This window comes from Saccostrea cucullata, unplaced genomic scaffold (assembly GCF_032062105.1).
Source record: "Saccostrea cucullata isolate Sc308-1 unplaced genomic scaffold, CSIRO_AGI_Scuc_v1 ctg10515, whole genome shotgun sequence".
Lineage (NCBI taxonomy): Eukaryota > Metazoa > Mollusca > Bivalvia > Ostreida > Ostreidae > Saccostrea > Saccostrea cuccullata.
Window position 1 is genome coordinate 1 of NW_026924084.1, and position 20751 is coordinate 20751.

Genomic DNA, 20751 nt, shown 5'->3' on the forward strand with positions numbered 1-20751 from the left:
GTTTTTTTGTTACAAAGGTATCTAAGAACAAAATGAATGAAATTTTTCATGAATGAATGCTATAAAAACTTAAAGTTTTGCACAAGTTTTTGCTATTTATATACTAGTTACCAGAATGATTTTTTATATTCAAGTAAAATTTTTAAATGCAATTAATAGGTATAATTATTTAATTGGAATTATAAGGTATCCTTGTATCATTAAGAAAATATACAGCTGCATATGGTATGGAAAATGTGCTTCAAGATGGAAGAAAGAGTGACATTCCTCTTAAACATGTATTTTTGTGTTTGTATAACAAAAATTTATTATATCAGCTTCCAATGATTCACATGGACCCAAAACTGGTGAAGAGATCCATTGAAATAAGCCTGAAGAAACTACAGTTATCATATCTAGATTTGTACCTGATTCATTTCCCAATACCTTTAGTGGTAAGTATAAAAGAAAATAAGATTTAAAATGAATAATAATGAATTTAAGAGTCTCAATCTATTATTTATTCTTTCTGCATCCTAATTTATCAAATACCTAATGTTGGCTTGAATTAATGTCTTTTAGTATGATGGTAACGACAACAATGTTTTTCCACTAAATGAAGCCGGAGGTTGGAAGGCTGCAGACAAGTGGGACCTTTTGGGAACATGGAAGGTACAACATTATATATGACGTTCTGTCAATCAGACACATTTCAGTAAACCTTGAGCCATATTAGTAAATTTTAAGTCACCATTTAGTAAACTCTAGTCAGGTCTCAGTTTACTTTGCAGTAAATTTCAGTCAGCTTTCAATTGGCCTTAATTACCTTTTTAGTAAAATGAAAGTCACTATGTGCAGTAAACTCTGAGTCCCCTTTCGGTTAACCTTTGAGGATACTTTTAGTCACCGTTCAGTTAACTTTTAGTCACCGTTTAGTTAACTTTTCAGTAATTTTTCTGTCATCTTTTGTTTATTTTCATCACCTTTCAGTTAACATTTAGTCAAATTTTGATTAACTTTTAATCAAACACTCATGAAACAATTATTTAACTTTTGTAATTTTTTCATCACCTTTTAATTATCTTTTAATCAACTTTCAGTAAACCTCAATTAGCCACCTTTACGTTAAATGAATGGCAAAGAAATCGTTATTAAATTGAAACAGCATGAAAAAATGAATTGCTTATGATTTTGTCATATAAAATTATTAAAGAAATATCGCACGTTTTACAGGCAATGGAGGAACTAGTAGACCTCGGATTAACTAAATCTATTGGAGTGTCTAACTTCGGCATCTCACAAATCGAAAGAATCTGCAAGGTGGCAAAACACAAACCTGTTACAAACCAAGTAAGCTAGCGCATTCACTTTGTTTTATATTATGTGTGATTTGATTAACTTTTGATCAACCCCAATACTCAGTAATAAACCTCCAAAGCAATTGTTTGTTCAAATAAAAGATGTTCAACATTTTTTCGATATAATTTCCGTTTTTTTAATGATAACTTTTCATTCACAGGTGGAATGCCACATATATTGGCCACAGAAAGAGCTGTTTGAGGCCTGTAAGAAGCTTGGCGTTACACTGACAGCCTACGCTCCTATAGGATCTCCAGGAAGACCTGAACTTTTGTGAGTATCACGGACATTTTGTTTAAATCAAAACATTGATATATTGAGTTTTTATTACTTTGATTAAAAGAATGAAAGATATCATAATGATAAAACGTTCTATTGGCGTAAATTTAAAATAACCTTTTATTGAAGATTTTAATTTATTTCTTTTTCATTAAACTTAAGTAAAAGAAAGCAACACAAATTATTTTGTAAAAGCAAGCTACACAAATTACATGTATTGAAGTAAAAAATCTTGCGTAGAGATATTGCATCACATTGAGCAGATTTGAATAAAACATTCACCTTCAAAATTACCAAAAGCTTTTTTCGAATTTGCAAGTTTTTTTCTTTCCTTGCCAAAACAGTAATTCAAGACGTCCACATTTATTCAAAAACGTAGAGTTCCAAACACGGGATGTATTCATGGTTATTAGTTAAAATTGACACTTACATGTATAATTTAATAACGGAAAGCTTTAAATGTTATTAAATTAAAAAAAAAACTTATTAGTGTACTAGTTGTGTTGTTTTAAACTGTTCTGAGTCTGAAACATAAAAATATTGATAATTTATCAAAAATAAATATTATGGCGTTACACGTACTATTGATATCACTTTTTCCTATTTTCAATAAATTCAAAAAGAGGTAAGAAATAAAATCCCAAGACAAGTCTTCTACGAGGGGGTTTCAAAAAGTTCGTGGACTACCGCCATGAAATTAAAACCACTTTAGGTACATCAATGAATTTTGAAATATCTAGTGAGCATCATATTTTCTATCTATAGAATAAATTACAAATAATTGATTTTTTTTTGATAAATTAGTAATGTTTTTGTAAGCAATGATATGTCCATGCGGTGCAACCTCGAAAACGACGTTTTTTCGATGTGGGTGTAACTAAGAAAAAACTATTTTGATATGAACATTTGACATCCAAAAATCCCGTTAATTCAGGTATGTGTTGGGAAATTATTGTTCCATAAAATATGGAATTTTTACCTCACTCTAGAAGTTCTATGAAAATCTATCGTACATTTTACATGGAGTGTCCAAATATTGCTTGAAAATGACGTCAAAAGAGGGGAGGGGTATTCTTTTCCAACATTTTATAAAGTTTTGTCCCTGAAAAAAATGGCATAGACCTAGGAAACGTTTAAACTGACTACGGAGAAATAATATATCTCCAGAGTATTTGTTTTTAATGACAAATAGATTCAGAGAGAAAAGGAATGTACAGTTAATGTCGATTTGTAGTCAAGGTGTGAAAAATCAATCACGTCAAAAAATGACGTTGATCATGTGTTGTAGATACTGAACTCCAAAAAGCAAAATATGCTGGCACAATCAAACAAGGATCTGTCCCATTGTATAAATTCATTTGCAATATTATATGCATTTAAAGCCGCTGCTCATGACATTTTAAAATCATATAAACAAGACGGATTGAATCCTGCCTCAGCTCCAGTGAATCTCATCAAAATAAGTGTACGAGGTAGAAGAAGCAGGAATTGAAAGATAATGACGTTGTCGGGCGTCATAATACGGCGACGGCGCCGGGCGTTGACATAATGTCGTTTTTATTTTATAATCATTTGGGAAATAATTAACGTATCAGGCTAAAATTTTCAACATTTCTTTATTTTTTATTGTTTTATGTTCCATAAAAATTTTGTAAGCTCAGACTACAAAGTACTAATTTTATAGCCTCACTCCAGGAGCTTTTTGATAACCCCCAATATATGAGAATTAATACTATATTTTTTTTAGTAAAAAAGCAGATGAACCGGTTGCTCTAGAAGATCCTATCATTAAAAAAAGCCAAGAAGTATGGAAAAACCCCTGCACAGGTACATTTAAAAAGGATTAAGACAATCATGGATGTTGAAGTAAACGTTCTTTAATATAACGTATTTTTTTTTGGATTATTTTTTTTTTTATTTCATATCTTCCTTTATTTTTTTCTTGAAATCTCATTCAAAGAGGTATTATTGTAATTCCAAAGAGTGTTACTCCAGAAAGAATACGTAGTAATATCCAGGTATGAGCATGAGAAATGTTTTTTTTGTTTAGCAGATTTAAGAAAAAAAACCAGATTAAATTCATCTTAAAATTACTCACAAATGCACAGGCACCTGACGTTACTTATTTTTCTTTTAATAAAAAAATTATACCCTTACCTTATAATAAACAAGGTACCCAACGCGCCATCTTGAATTTTTCTAGGCCAGCCACATCAGCACGATTTTTCGCTTGAAACGGAATGACAAGATAATTTTGCGATCCTCTCCTGTAGCGGCAGGTCCTTCACTTTAAACTTATGACCTATTCAACCAAATCAGCACATTTCGTTTGCAATTAATTAAAATCTCTCCTCGTTTGCTATTACTGCTTCAGATATGCGAAAAATCGCCAAAGGGGGCCGGAATTTACATCATCACACATTCTTGGGCAATCCCTTTTTGATTGGTAATTTTTTTCCAAATATAATGCCAATATACATATTCAAAAGGCGGCATTTTAATTCATAAATGAAATGTTTTGAAATGAAATTATGGAAGTTGATCATTTCTACTGGTAATTATTGCTTTTATCACACCATATTTAAAAATATTTACGTTTCTTTAATAATTCACAATGTATTGATGTAATATTATACACTAATCGTCTCATTATAGCAGAAATAAAAAAAAGTTACACAGATACCTGACATCAAACTGTTTTCTTTTTTAAAAAAAAAATCCAAATAAGAAAAATTAAAATATATTTTCATGGTGCAGGATACAAGACAGATTTTTTTAAAGGGGACTAGAAGAAATTATATATTTGTGACATAAACACTGATAAAACTAGGGGAAAATATTGATTATGTTAAGTTCCTGGCAGGCACGTAGCATCGCTTTTTAAAGTGGGGGGTGGGGGGGGGGGGCAACCAGTGAATTTTTTTTTCTCACTTACCTGTAAATGTTGACAAGCAAAAAAAAAAAACAAAAAAAAAACCAACTGCTCAAACTCCAAAATCCTATTTCGTGGTGGTGGTGGTGGTGGTGGTGGTGGGGGGGGGTGGGGGGGCCCAAATTTTTTCAAGGCCTCTTCCTTTCAATTCCAATTTTTTTTCATACTTACATTTTCCTTCATATCACTATACTGTGGTAAGAAGGGGGGGGGGGGGGGGGGAAAACCCTTTCAATGAACATTTTCAATAGTAAAGGTAATGTTGGGGAAAAAAAGGGGGGGGGGGGGCAGCCTCACTCCCCCTGTTGCTCGTCCTGACTGGGGAGTGACTTTTATACATCCTTGTTCATAATCATAAGAATTCAATCTCCACAACAGAGAATTATTCATATATAGCCAACAGGTTTAATCAAGTCAACTGTTGATCCAAACTCATAAAACATTTAATTTAACATTGATTCACAGGGACCTGGCAATTTTTCATTATGAAAATAAATACTTAATGTTGAACAGATAAACATACTTCTAAACCAAAGACAATATGAAAAATATTAATGTCTGACTTCTTCGAAGTATATTTCTTGGCAATAGTATATTTCTTGGCAATACAAGGAGCTTAATGACAACTGGGTCTTAATAACTAACTATAGCAGCAGAGCTTGAGAGCATCCATTATGATCCTACATTTTATAAATGTTTCTAACAAAAATCATTGAAGCATTTTACCCAAGACTAGGATCCAGTTTGTAAATAAAGTAATTATTATGCAAGTAAATGCATGTTTTTTGTTGTTGTTGTTGTTCACATCTATAAAATTTAAAAACAAGATTTTCTTGGGTCACAATTGCTAATTTGAGATTCATGTCAACCTAATATCCCCCCCCCTCAAAAGAAAAAATACATAATCAAATTATTAACCCTACCCCGGGTACCCGAGTGACCCAGTGGTTAGAGTAGGGACAGGTCCTTCTCCGAAAACCAAGGTCCTGTCGCAGGGGTTAAAGAGACCCTCCCTGCTCAATGGCCCATTGCTGAGTATTGGACAAAATTTGCAGCTCTCCACTTGCAAGTAGTGGTGTCTCCATATGATTGAATAATTCTTGAGAGGGATGTTAAACAACAATCAAATAAAAAAAAACTCTCCCCCTGAGAGCAATACATGTAGTAACTTCAGAAATTTGAAATTAATGCATGACATATCAGATAATATTGGTAATTGCTGCATGTTTTAAAAAATTAATAAAACCAAAATCCTCTGCAAGACTTGAAGCACCTTTTATTGTTCCATATCATCATCATTAAATGAATACTTGTAGATTGGAGAAATTTCCTTCCATTAAAATAAAAATACTAATTCATAAAAATAATTTGGTGTAAAAAACTTTTTAAAAAATGATGCCAATCTCAAAATAGTAAATTGTGTTTCAAATTTTTGTATTTTTACATTTTTAGTGTGTGTTTGTTTTAAAAGTTATTAACCTCTATACCAATCCGTCCCTGGACTCTAAACCTAGTAAATACTTGGAATGGCCTAATTTTTCCAGTAATACCTTCTAGTATTTTTAAAGAGACAAGGTTCTTCATTTACTGAATACAGATTTACACAAACTGAAAGAGGACTAGAAATGTCTATCTAAATACATGAACATACATGACTTCTTTTCTAATTCCTAGAAGTATAATGCTGATCTAATAAAATTTTAATTTTAACTGGTTTTAATTCTTTAAATACACAACTGAATGCAGTTTTGATAAAAGAAAAAACATAAACATAATTTTATTTATTATACAAATATATCAAAGTTTTCTGACCCATTAATTTTATACATGCAGGTTGCATCAGCACTACATTGAAAACAAAATTATATGTACCAGTAAAGATGTCGCAGTGAATTTCAGTCAATATTTTGACCTAAAAACAGATGTAAACAGATATTTGGGCACTTTTTCAAACACTTTAAGGGTGTAAAAAAAAAAAGTTAAAAGGGAAACTACTAAAAAATTTTTGTGTATCAGGATTAGCTCCAAGATGTGATGTTATACTCCTGCAAATTTGCAAGACATCTACAAGTGTATTCCAGATGATTTTTTTCTGATAAGGAACTATTTTCCCGTTGTTTTTGCAAAATATTTCCTTATCTTGAATGGTCATAAAATTCTGATGGAAGTGTTGATCAATGTTGATGGGTCATTTCAGATATCTTTGGGGAAAAAGTACAAAGAATTAAACATGACAAAATAGAATTTACTTTCCTCAAAGTGAACTCATTATTCTGTTTCTAAACTCTTTTCGCTTTTGTGAGGGCTTAGACGCAGAAAAAATTCCAGTACATAAAAAGGGAAAATGTCATTACAAAAAAATTTTACCATAAAAGTCTCATACTTTCACAGTGCATGAAATTTCCTTTAAATTTCCAAAAAGGGAAACTGTGACATGTCACCACTGCAAAAGTCTATGTAGCGTTAAATCTACTGCAACAAAATCTGAACGTCTGGTACAGTCAACAGAAAGTTCACCACCTCCTCCTCCTCCCCCTCCTCTGCCTCCTCCGCTTCCTCCACCATCCACATCCACCAACCTTTTCCCAACTCTCCAATGAAATCTGCAGTATCTTCAGGGGTGGCCCCTTTTAGGAGAAGGACAGCTTGCACTTATAAAATCTCAACTTATCAATTCTTGTAAAAAACTACATAAAAAAGGGTTTTTGACATTATGCAATTAGCATTATCTAACAAAATCCCGGGGCCCTGGCAACTTGTTTTAGTAAAAAACTTATTCTACCTTGTGTAAACACATTATCAAAATACAAAAACTCTGTACATCAAACATCTGGAGTCAATAACGACATGCTACAGTGGATTTCATAACCAAAAATATGGAATTCCTCAAGAGGGCTATTATGGAGGCCTTATTCTTGATGAAATGGCCATTAGGAACAAAATAGACCATTATGGTGGGTCCCGAAAATTTCATAGGAATGCCTGACTTGGGATTTGAGGGTAACAGAATGCAGTCCTAAATACCTGTTGGCAAACCATGTCATTCAATTATTTTCCACTCGCGGGTTTCCGTTTCCTTTTCTCACATCCCACTACCCAAGCCAATCACCACAAATCTATACAATGTTCTGGGATGTAGTGCACCTCTTGAACAATGGGGGTTTAATTTATTTACACATCCTTGGATGGACATTTTAACAACAACGTTCATCAAAATGCATTTTCCATCACCATCATCTGATATGGCTGGCTTTAATCCTTTCTTTAATACCCATCCAGTAGTCTTCATTGCAGATCCATCACATTTGTTTAAAAAAATTAGAAATAACATTCTGAGCAGTCGTACATGCCAGTGGCACTCTCGACTTCTCAACATTGATGGATGTGAAACAATTTGGAAAACCTTCATTGATGCCTATGAAGGGGATAAAAAGCATGGTCCCCATCCATCACAAACTTACCTCTAAACTTGCATCCAAACCAAGCAGAAAAAATGGGGGAATTTGCCAGGAATCCTAACTCAGACATGCTGCATCTCATGCGACAGTTGGGAAATTTGGGGGGACAGTCTCTTGCTGCATCCCGCTGTGAGGGGCCCCATAAAAATATTGGAACAGACTAGTTTTTTGATAAATGCTTCCACGACAGACGTCCCATCGCAGACCTTCAAATGAAGTTACAACAGCTTTCCAGTGCTCTCCTTTTTTTAAGTGGGAAAAAGATACTTCAGATGTTAAGCATTTAATGTCACATGAGACTAGAGGACTTAAATTTCCTTTTTATGGATTTCAGAGTTTATGTAGAATTGTTGTGAATGACATTAAGTACTTACTTACACCAGGATTTGTGAACAGCGACATTGTTGAAAACATTTTTTTAGAAAAGGGGGACTCCATCATGGTGCCGGAAGCAATCCAAATTATCTACAATACTGTAGTGCTACAAACAGTATAACCCTATGTCAGAATTTTTTCCAAGAAATCCAATGCTAAGAAGGAAACAGCCCCGGAATCAGCTTCCATTCAAACAGCTTTGAAAAAATCTGAACTTTAAAAAAAACCAAAAACAATCATAACAAATGTGTAAATAAATAAAATTAAGTTTAGTTTATAACATTTATTTCAAATTTTTTTCAAAAGCTGCAGTAAATTTATAGTATATTTTCCTTACATTGAATGATCCTAATTAATAGATGAATCCTAATCCAAATTTAACTGAATTTGGATTTGACATCTTGTCACAATTAAAAAGTGTTTCTTAGAATATCACACTGAACTTCCTTCTTGTAGCTTGTTTAAGCTTAGTGTTGAAAAACTTTCCCAAGATTAACAGTTCTTTTTTTTTAAAAATGTTCAACAAGCCAGAATTTTCAATCAAAGCTGCTTTAAGTTTTAAGTGATATGCTTCCCTTTTGGTAGCCCCAAGTAAGTCATGAATGGAAATGTTAGTATTTGCTGCTGAGGATTTTGCTTTACCTTTAGTTAAAACTTTTTTTCTGTGCTCCATAGATTTTTTTTGTCCAACTTCTTCTAAAAGTTTCTTTCTATATTGAGTCTGTCACTCTAGGTAAGAATTCACAATGTCTTTAAATAAACGGAATTCTTTGCTCCCTAACTATGTCTAAATATAAGAGAACAAGTGTCCAAGTCTGCATTCATGGTAAACAATTATCTTAAAGTTTAAAATATATTGGTCCATAATTGAACAAATCTCTGTCTTCTACTATTGTTGCCTGAATATGCTGCAAAACATTTTGTCCATGGTATTTAAAGTTCATGTTCACTATACAACGGAATTCAGTCTTTTCCAATTCTAAAAAGAATTGGAAGTCCATCTGAAATATTTGTTAGACCACAAGACAGATTTTTTTTCCCTTTTTTGACATCAATTATACTTTGTGGAAATTTCTAGCTTTCAACATCTGCTTGTGAGACGATGATAGATTGAAGCACCTCCACCTTTACTTTCGCTTGCTGGTTAAAATTTCCCCATAATTTCAAGTATTTCGCACCAAGTTAGTATTATGATACTTCAATTTCGCTACAGCACGGCCACGAACGTAACGTATCTTGCCATGTGCAAAGTCAGATATAAATGTATCACAGGTTTTATTGGCTCTTCTTTGCTCTGTCTGCGACGCTACAATTTTTTCGAATTGCTGAGAACACTTCCGCAGAATAATCATTAACACTTCGACTTAAATAAAATTTTGCATAAAGAACTGTATTCTTTGGACTGCAGAAACAAATGATAGCTGGAATAAAATAATCCAGTTTTTCACAGACTGTGAAGAACTGCAATGTTCACTCCTCATAGATTCAATCTTTTATTTAAAATTGAAAAGTCCAAAAACTGATAAAGTGTATCTAAAAGTAAATAATATCGGAATTCAGTGTTTTTTGATTATCTGATATGGTTTCTGCACCCTTAATTCAGTCAGGAGATGTCTTGCTTTCTGATGATCCATTCCTTCTGGCCTTGAGTTCTCAGCCTGAAAGTTGAATACATTGTATGTCATGCAAATATGTCACAGATATCTGAATCAAATAAATACAAAACTGTATGAACAAAAACATGCTTTTTCTTAAGGGATTTTATATTTCTTTTATCATACACTGAGATTTTTTAACTTTCAAATGTTATCTACATGCCAATAATGTACACATTTAAAAATTCCTGTATTCTAAAATATTTCTTGTGATTGAGAAATATTCCAAGGTTACTTATTATAAATTATATTTCAAAAAGTAGACATTGTTTAAAACAAGATTTAACTCAGATAAAGCTAGTTTAGAAAATAAAGGGCAAATTCAAAAGCATGATGCGAACCCTTTCTAGCTCTTCTATCATTTTCATGTCATCCTCCTCAAAGTCAGACTCATCTGAATTTTCTCCACAAAACATGTTTTCACCATGCTCATGGTATCAAAGATCTTTCAAATATGCCATTTTCGAACACCTAATAAAAATAAACACCTTAACAATAATGAATTGTTAACTTTTTAGTTTATAACAATATATCAGTTTTAAACTACATGTAAAAAATTTTTTAATACACTGTAAATGGTAATCTTTCCCGGGAAATGATAGCATAAATAATTTTTCTTTACATAAGTAAAAGCATGCTATATACAAAATCGTTATCAACATACTTTTTGGCAGCAAATGATTCCTATGGCAACAACCCCAAGGATGAACAGTAATTTTACACCTGGGGGTGTGTTTTCACCGATAGGTCTGTAGAACCCCAACTGCCACACCCATCTGACCTGCTTGGGAAAAAATTTTTGCAATCCACAACTCATTTGGTAAAGTTATCCTTGGGACTTATAACAGTCATGGCAAAAGCCAGAGCAATAGGAAATTGTTTTCTCTGTGCTATTTTGCACCTGTGCAGGGTCAAATACACTAAATGTAACCTTGTTTAGTTTAATTATTTTGTCTTCAAATTTCATAGTTGGACCATCTTCCTCTAACCTTAGCACGTTCCCCGTAACCCATTAAATGAGAGTGGAAAATTTTAATCAGCATGACCACCTTTTTTAATAAAAGAAGTTTATTTGCGATGATCTTTTTTAAAATTTGTCCCCTTTTCATCAGCACAGTCTTTTGGTTCTCCTGGATTTTTTGAATTTGTATGTTGAAACAATCCACTTCAAAATTTGTACCAAATAGAAAACAGGAAATTTCTTGTCGAAGGTTTTCTAAGGCAAGTATCAACTGGTTTGTTTGGTGACTTGGAACCCGCTCTAACTCATTGATGGCTAGGATCAAGTCCTCATCACTCTGACGAATTACTGTTTTAAGTGTTATGATGTGTGTGATCGTCTTTGTCCATACATCTGAAGTGAAAGCATGATCTCCAGGATCCCTTTTAAGTTTTTGGGGCGGGTGGTAATTGGAAGAAATACCCCCACACACAACCTATAATAAAAGGGAATTTTTAAAAAAAATTTTAAGAACAGTATTATTGTATATTTATTTCTTTTTGCAAAATCCCTGATTTACAAACTAACTTGTATTACACATATTAAAATCATAGGCTATCTAGTGTTTTATGACAATAATCACCTTATACCAGTAATTACATGTTTATTAGTTTGCCTATCATTTACCATTATCCTTTAAATATTTAAACCTTTTTTAGGTTTAATCAACAGCAATATTAAAGCTATGCAATTTTTTGTGCATTGATGATTCAAAATTCTAAACCCGCAATCCACCAAAAAATAGGCTTGGTTCCCCAACTGACCTGCAGATGAATTCTAGCTAAATAAAGAAAATAACGATTATATATAGTTAGCGTGGAATAATAAGATTTACAGTAAGATTGGAAAGAGCTATTGTGCACTGCATCATTCAATATACTTTGAAATCGATATCATTTTATAAATAATGATATAAACAACCGCTTGGCAGTAAGTGAGTAACATACATGTACAGTAATCAGGCAATGGGCCTTATGTAATCATGTAGGTACAGTCCAAAAATTTTCTACCTATGTAGCTATCAATAGCTATGTAGGTATTTAAATTAACCCTATCCAAAGTGCTCCTTTGCTTTACTTGCATTTTGTGACCAAATGCAGGAACGCACAACATGGTGAGCTAAAATTCCTTATAAGCCACACTGATATATTAGACAAAAATTTGGCCAAAAAAAATTACTTCGTGTATTATCGATTTTGCATAAAACTAATGTAAAATTGCTGATTCATGAAGTAAATTATTTTTTGGGAAAATTTTGTCTTATTCATCATTAAAAGTCTGACTGTATAAAAAAATATGGTATTCACCATGTTGCGCCTTTGATTTTGGCCACAAAATGCAGATAATACAATAAGTAGGTAAAAAAAAACTACTTTGGTATATGTTTTAAAAAGTTACGTAGCAATTAATAGCTAAGTAGGCAGAAATAGTGACTGGACCTGATAATAGACAGCTTTTGCATTTAAAAAAGTTATCCCTTTGCTGGTCAATCTGGGGGAAACGTGGGTATTTTCCTCTATAATCTTTTCAGCTTTGAGGGTCAGTTTTTAGAAAATTTGTATGAACATGTTCATTATGTTTTTCATTTTCCCCCTCTCTGGCAAACAGGCAGATGTAATTGTCCAATATCGTTTGAAGATTAAAAATATTAACAGGTAACTTACAAGGGACAAAGTGGGAAAAATGAGATAACTCTAAGGAATGTGAAATTCGTCTATTAGGCCTACCTACTTTAGTATTTATATGTAAACAGTACCTCCTCAACATAAACAAATGTGCACTTAATTTCACACGGATGTGGTGCAAACATTTTATAAAACTAGATTATTCCAAGAGCTCTCATAAATTTTGTAAGGTTATCTAAGCGATAGACATGGCCTAGTAACTCAATATGATGTTTTACCTTTCTCCCGTAAACCGGAAAACTTTCTAGTAAAAACAAAATGGAACGGGGTTTTAAACCCTCCCCTAACAGTTAATATTTTTGGTGTTCCTTGGTAATGCTAATATAATTCACTTTTTAAAAAAAAACAGGGTAATATTTATGGCAAAATTCTCATTTTCTCAAACAAAGTTATACACACCTTCTCAAAAAATTTTTCCCACTGATCATGGATATTTCTCTATGTAAAAAGTGCATTTTTAATTGTTTGGTTTTTTTGGGTTTTAATAATCTGGTTTTAAAATTTTTTCCTACCCTGGTGGTGTGTTTCCTTAATTTTGTGCCCCAAACCCCCTAGCTTAAAACTTTTTTTGAATTTTTTAACATTTCCTTTATTAAATATTTCCAGTCCCCCCCTCCCCAAAATTACACAACTATGCCCCCTTTTAATTAAAATTTAATGCCTTCGACTGTTCTTTGGTAAGCATGGTAAGCCTGCAAGTTTTCCCGCAAAGCTTTTTTCTGTTTCAATAAAAATTATGTTAACCAATCAGATTCATCAGGGGAAATTTCCCCTTAACATAATGATGTAAACTTCCGGCCCCCTTTTGGGAATTTTTTGCATATCTGAAGCAGTAGATAGAAAACGAGGGAAAATTTTAAATTTAAATTTCAAAGAAAAGGTGATTTGGGTTGAAAAGGTGGGAAAATGTTTTAAAGGGCCTGCGCTACACGGAGAGGATGAAAAATTTTCTTGTATTCCGTTTTGGCGCAAAACTTGCGAGTGGTGGCCCAAAAAAAATTCAAAGGGGCGCGTTTGGTAACCAAAAGGAAGGGTATAATTTTTTTTTTTTAAAAGAAAAAAAATAACGTCAGGTGCCTAGGTAAGGGTATAATTTTTTTTATTAAAAAAAAAATAAGTAACGTCAGGTGCCTGTGGGCATAAATTATTTCAGCAACATATTCAGAACGCTTGAATTAAATTTTATAATTTATTTCAATTCTCCTTTTACTGAAAAATTATTTATGGTATAAAATACCAAACTAGATGCTGTCATGAGACAGTAATACCCGCACTATGGTGTTTGCCTCTCAATACACACTCCTTCATTTGGGTTTCCCAAAGGGAAAATATTTAATTTATAAATTTCACCGCTTTTGTCAAATTGAACATAAAATTTTCAGGTGCCATAATTATAGCCCCATATGTTTTTGAATACTTAATTCATTACCAGTCTGAAATAACAGAATTTAATTAATGATTGAAGTAAATTTTAATTAGATTCAGATGAATATTTTGCCCATAATTTGGAACTTTTTAAATTTACTTTCTCAAGACATATTATTTTATAAAAGCTTTTTTATGAATTTTAAAAAATTTAAACTGAATTGGTAAAAAAACCCCTTGAAAATACAACCCAATTAATTTGTCAATGCCTATCTCTCCCCCCCCCCCCCCCCCACACACACACACACTCTACTCTCACATTTTTTAAAAATAACCTAGATGGCAAAGTTATGTTAAAACTATTTTTTTTATATGTTTTTGAAATTTTTTTGTACTAAACAGTTTTTCGTGTGAACATCTTATTTTCTACATTCACATTGGGTTTGCGTCACCCATTATCTTTTTGTTACCTTGGACATGGCCGATTATTGGCAACGGAATGCAAAGGGTTTTGGGTGGATTATTTAAACATGTATGCGACATGCGTGTGGTCATTAAAATCATTTGTGTTTTAATTGGATTATATGGATTATATTTCATGAATTCGTTGTCACGACCTATGACATTCGGTAAGTACAAGATTTAGTATAGATTGCATAAAAAAAAATAAATGCAAATGGTTAGGTTGAAGTTCAAAAAGGGTCAAAGATCATGCATGCCACAGTGAAAATTTCACATTGTCAAGTTTCTCCCTTGGGAATTAGTATATACAGGGCAGATCCAGAATTTTTTTTTTCAGAAAGGGGGGGGGGGGACACCTCAGTCAAAAAAATAGCCCCAAAATTTTCCCGAGAAGCAAATAAAAAATAATAATAATAACAATGATGGTGGAGTCCCTGTTTTCTAAGGGGGAGGATGTCCAAAGTCATTTTTATTCTCTACAGTACATAGTCTTATTTAAATAATGCTTTCAGGGGGGGGGGGGGGTCTACTCCCTAGCCACTGACTCCTTTACCCGAAATGACAATGGATCTTATGACTCCATAATAGTAGAAAATTTTTTCATTTGACTATATATACTATTTTGTTTCCCTTTTTTTGTATTTTTTTGTCCACAGAAATTTAACCTTGCTCATAAGTTTTAAGTGGATTGGGCTATACACATGACTTCAATATTTCATAGGTAAATTTCTTTTGGCAAAATCTTTTAATGGGTACCACCAATTTTGACCTCTTATCTTTACCTTAATTACCCACTTTTACAAGAAAAAAACCTTAAACTTGGCCTAAGTTTTGAACAGGTGGTGCTAGGACTTCATGCTCTAACATGTGTAATCATTGTGAACTTTCAAAGGTTAATTATTTTTATCTAGACCTTAGAGTTGAACCCAATTTAACTTTAACCTTGGCAATAATTTTTAAAAGGTGAGGGTTCAGGGATTTCTCTCTTTTTTCACATGTGTATTCCTTGTGACAAAACTTTCCCTTTTATACCAACAATTTTACCCTTTGACCTTGACCTTGGGGTTTAAATTTCATTTGAGAAAAATTAACTTTTTCCAAAAGCTGCCATAACAGTTGCTGTCACAACAAACAAACAAATTACTAAAAAACACAGTATACATGTACATATTTTTTATTCAACAGATATACATCTGGTCATATCTTAGTTCTCCCTTAATGAGACATGGTAATAAATTTTAAAAAATAATTATGATAAGGTTGAAAAGGTTGTGTATTAAAATATACTAAGTCTGGGGATAATTAGATATACCAGTTTAGATATACCCGTTTAGTTAATTTTTTCTACCCAAAGACCTTTATTAACTATTTATAAGCATACTGTTTTCTGAAATTACTATTTTTTGTCAAATTTTTGTTCAAACTTTTCACATTAACTTCTTAAGAACCACTGGGCCAATTTCAACCAATTTACATTTAAATATGCAGGGGACTTTTCCCAAAATAAATCTTCTTTAAGAACAGCAAAGACATTTTTTGTCCCCCCTTTTTGCTAAGGTAGGGGACATTAAATCTCATTTGTTTGTAATCTGCCCATCTGTCACAATAAATTTAACCTTGCAATTGGTCCTCATGGTCGTAATTTTTAATAGAAGAGACAGGTTTTATAAAACATGTTATTGTTTAAATGGGACAATACCATTCTAAATACACTATGATTTTTATTACCCATGGCCTTGAAGTTTGCCTAATTTTATAAACAAATTAATTGCTTTGAATTAATCATTTTGAAAGATAAATGAAAGGGCATTATATTAGTGATAAGACCTTTCCAAAAATTTCATGACTTTTTTACTTGTGCCTTGACCTTGAAGTTTAACTTAGTTTTTATTAATGTTGTATTTCCTTTTTATTGAGAAGAATTAACTTTTACATTTCAAGTGAACATTACCCATAACAAGATGTTTCCCAACATGCTATGATTTTTTTCCCCCTTTACCTTGATGTTTTAACAAAAATTTAAAAAAAGTGAACCCCTAAAAGGGTAAAACCACTGTTTAAAACGAAAAAGGAGTTTAGGGAAGACAGGGCTTTTTCCATAAAAAAATCATTTTTCACCCCCATTTGACCCCCGGGCAAAATCAAAATTTGAAACCTAACTGCACATTCATAACCCCCCAAACCCTCTCCCAAAAGATGATTAGGCTGCTGAATAAAATGTAAGAGGAGTTCAGGGGACGGGTTACATAAAAAAAATAATTTTGCCCCCTTTCCCCCGGGGAAAATCAAAAATTCAAAACTTACTACACATTCCCTGACCCCACCAACCATCTCCCAAAAGATGATTAGGCTGCTGGTAAAAAAAAATTGGAAACGGGGCTTTTGCATAAAAAACGTATTTTTAAACCCATTTTCCCCCGGGGAAAATCAAAATTTAAACCTATGCACATTACATAACCCCCAACCATCTCCCAAAAGATGATTAGGCTGCTGAATAAAATGTAAAAGTTAGGGAAGACGGAGCTTTTTTCTTAAAAAAAATATTTTGACCCCATTTACCCCCCGGGGGAAAATAAAATTCCAAAACCTTACTGCACATCTCATGACCCCCCCAAAACCCTCTTCCAAAAAAATGATTAGGCTGCTGAATAAAATGTAAGAGGAGTTCAGGGAAGCGGACTTTTTTCTTAAAAAAAGTATTTTTCAACCCCATTTACCCTGGGGCAAAATAAAATTAAAAACTTTCTGCACATTACATGACCCCCCCAACCATCTCCCAAAAACTGGTTACTTAAAAAAAATGTAGAAAGGGGTTCAGGGAAGACGGGGCTTTTTGCATAAAAAACGTCTTTTTTGACCCCCCTTTTCCCCCCCGGGGAAAAAAAATTCCCAAAACCACTGCACTCTCTGACCCCACCAACCATCTCCCAAAAGATGATTAAGCTACTTTTTAAAATGTAGGAGGAGTTGGGAAGAAAAATGTGACAAACGTAATTTATTTAATTTCATAAAATATATTACTTAATATTTTTATTTAAAATTGTTTGCTCAATACTTACATATGTAACTACAGAATACTATATCTATCATTGTGCTTTGTAGGTTTTCGATTTTTCTCTATCCAAAGACGAAATGTAATATATCGATAAGATAAAAACAAAACGACGTTACTTTGATGTCGCAGCTATGTGAGTTGTATATATTACCTAGCATAAAATTATATATCTTTTTGCAATATAACTGACATAAAAAATTAATTTTAATTTTTCCTTATCTAAAAATAGTATTTACTCGAGGTCTGCGTTAGTGATAATGTAATTTTGGGTAACTGCAATAAAAATATGACATAGATTTATATGCATGATTTTTTAATTTAATTTTTTTTAATTTTCGTTAAAATAATTTTTTTAGGTTTAAAGACCACCCAGAACGTCCATGGTGAAAGAAGAAAATTGAACAAAAATGTAGCATTTTGTCATACTTATTATTTACGCCCAAAGTTTTATTTTTAAATGGACATTTATATTAGAAGGCATTTAAAAATGTTCTTAATAAATGTAAAACTTGATTTTATTTATAATAAGGAATGTTTTACTTAATTGTTGTTGTTAGCAAATCACATTGAGAGATGTAAATTTTTCTTAAAACATAAAAAAGTTATTAAATTATTTAAATAGTATTTAAAGGAACAGAAGCAAATTTTTTTCAAGTGAATGTGTAAACTAAAAAAATTGCGCTCTCAATTTTAAATATAACCTAAACAAATCCAAGTTCAGAAAGTAATAGATAATCATAGAGCACAATTACTAAACTACTAGTTATAATTGTTTAAAACAGTTTGATTTAATAGTATACAAAGAAGAAAATATATTTTTCTCTTCCTCTTATTGGAAGTCTAATTGTATAATGTAGACAATAAATATAAAAGTTGGATAATTCATTTTAAGTTTTATAATTATTATGTGTTTGGGAAATGCATAATAAATGGTAGGTGTATTTTATTGATAATTTTAGAACAATCTGTACGCTTAATTTTCTTCTTTTGACACCGACAGAAGGGAAAATAAATGTTGTCAGTAGTATCATTTGTATCAAAATTCAATATAATCAATGTACATTTTAAAGTCAATTGTTGCTTTTTCCAAACTCGTATTTTTTGTGGAGACTGCGCCCTACCATTTTTAAAAAGGCTCCTTCGGATCTTCATCCATTTGTATTTATTTTATAAAAACAAAAATGGCTTTGACAAGGGATTTGGTTCAATTTTAATATTTATTAAACTAAGTTTATCACAAATTACATGTATTTTTACAGATTGCAGTATTTAATACAGAACAATGTTAATATATACAAAACAAAGCTACAATACAATGCACAATATATGTCAAAAATCGAAACAATGAATTTGTAATGTCAACAAAAACAAAAGGGAGTAGTAAATGTTTTTCTTATATCATACTTGATAGATGGCAACTTACCATTTCCTAGATGTTTCACAACAGAGTTCTCTATATACAATAAATAAACCTAAGCTATAAGAGGGATACGAAGATAACGAACAGTATTCAATATCAAAGTCCATAAAAATACAAAATAGGAGCAGAGCAAACATGGACCTTCGAAACATCAGAGATGGGATCAGGTGCCATGGAGGAGTGAGCATCCCCTGCTGACCGGTCAAATATATACATTTATCAGTATTTTGAAGGATATCTAAATAAATGACTATATTTTAAAATTCGAAACATTTCGTCAAAAAGGAGATATAGCCATATAAGGTTTCAGCCAATCAGATTGCAGCACACGTGTATGCGCATGATTTCATGATTTTTTTCTATATCATATTTTAGGATATCCTAGTCTACTACGAACGTTTTAAATTTCAAAGCATTTCGTCAAAAAACGAAGGAGATATAGCCATTTAAAGTTTCAGCCAATCAGATTGCAGCACGCGCGCATGCGCATGCTTTCATGAAAATTTTTATATATCATGCTGTAGATCTTCATAATGTAGGACTATGTTAAAAATTTCAAAAGATTATGACAAGAAACAAAAAAATATTGAGACTTAGTTTCAGCCAATAGAGCGAAGCGCACGTGCATGCGCGTGAGATCTTGCTATTTTGACCATGCCATCTTGTCTATACTACTAATGTATCCTTACATTATGAGTTTCAAAAAAATTCATCAAGAAAAAGAAAAGTTACAGCAATATCCATTATATTGGTCATTTTTCGTGTTAGTGCGCCTTTGCAAGCGTGGGGAAAAATATTTTGGAAAATTACTAACTTTCTACTGCCCCTAAAAACATTTTACCTTAGTGGATGTGTATTTACAAGTCACTGTGGACAAAATTTTCCCAGGAAGAAGAAAAATAATAATAATAATAATAACTAGACAAAGCTCGTTGCAAAGCAACGAGTAGGTCTTCCGCCCTTTTTCCCGGAAGTAGCTTATTTTCAACAAAAATATAAAATAACGCCTAAAAATGCTTTGAATCCTTAAATCAATGTAAATCAATGCAAAAATAAGCCATTTTTGCTATTTCCCGGGTTTGACCGGAAGTGACGACGAGGGAGGTTTTTTTGCCCCAGAGACATATATTCCCCCAAAACTTGTCAAGAGCGGCAAAAATCGTGAGACTATTCCCGGTTGGGCCGGAAGTGACTCCACTATTTTGACAACCCAATAGATTAAGCCTGACATTTTAACAATTTCTTTTTGATGTATTACAAATTCTCAATACTTTTTGAGATATAATAAAAAAAAAATTGGCCCCTCTGGGCCCTTTAATTTTTAGGGGCCGCCCTTTTCGATATATTTGAAAGATCTTAAAATTCAAACCTTTTTTGTTTTTTGTTTTAACAAAATATTTAAATAAAAGATATCGTAGAAAACGTGTTAAAAAATTTGAAATTCGCAAAAGACTTTTTTGGGCCATAGCGAGCGCCGACGTGCGGCCTTGATAAAAAAAAAAACATTCCGCAAATCTACAGACATGGTCTACCATACCTGAAAGTATCAAGCGTCTATCTAAATCCGTTTAGGAGAAATCATGGGGAAAAACCCACCCTCAAAAAAAAATAAAAGGGCTGATAACTCCACCGGAAGTGACGTCATCAAAACAGAAAAAAACGCAAATTAAGTATTCACATAAGTCCTGAAAGTTTCATGGAAATATCACCTTTTTGGGAAAACCTCA

General features: G+C 32.4%; 1 protein-coding gene, 1 long non-coding RNA gene and 1 pseudogene across 2 annotated transcripts; 2 read left to right on the top strand and 1 right to left on the bottom strand.

Moving 5' to 3' along the window:
* Positions 1-317: 317 nt before the first annotated feature.
* LOC134265665 (aldose reductase-related protein 2-like) lies at positions 318-3464 on the top strand (the record flags this gene model as incomplete). Its single annotated transcript, XM_062747885.1, has 5 exons — positions 318-434; positions 562-651; positions 1213-1329; positions 1499-1611; positions 3365-3464. Coding segments are annotated over 5 exons (537 nt in total), but the record flags the coding sequence as incomplete, so codon positions are not given.
* An 88-nt stretch (positions 3465-3552) lies between these two features.
* Positions 3553-18099, top strand: LOC134265664 (uncharacterized). Its single transcript, XR_009991799.1, has 3 exons — positions 3553-3635; positions 17652-17737; positions 17961-18099. It is a non-coding gene; the product is annotated as an uncharacterized LOC134265664 (long non-coding RNA).
* Positions 8793-12150, bottom strand: LOC134265663 (uncharacterized; annotated as a pseudogene).
* Positions 18100-20751: the final 2652 nt, after the last annotated feature.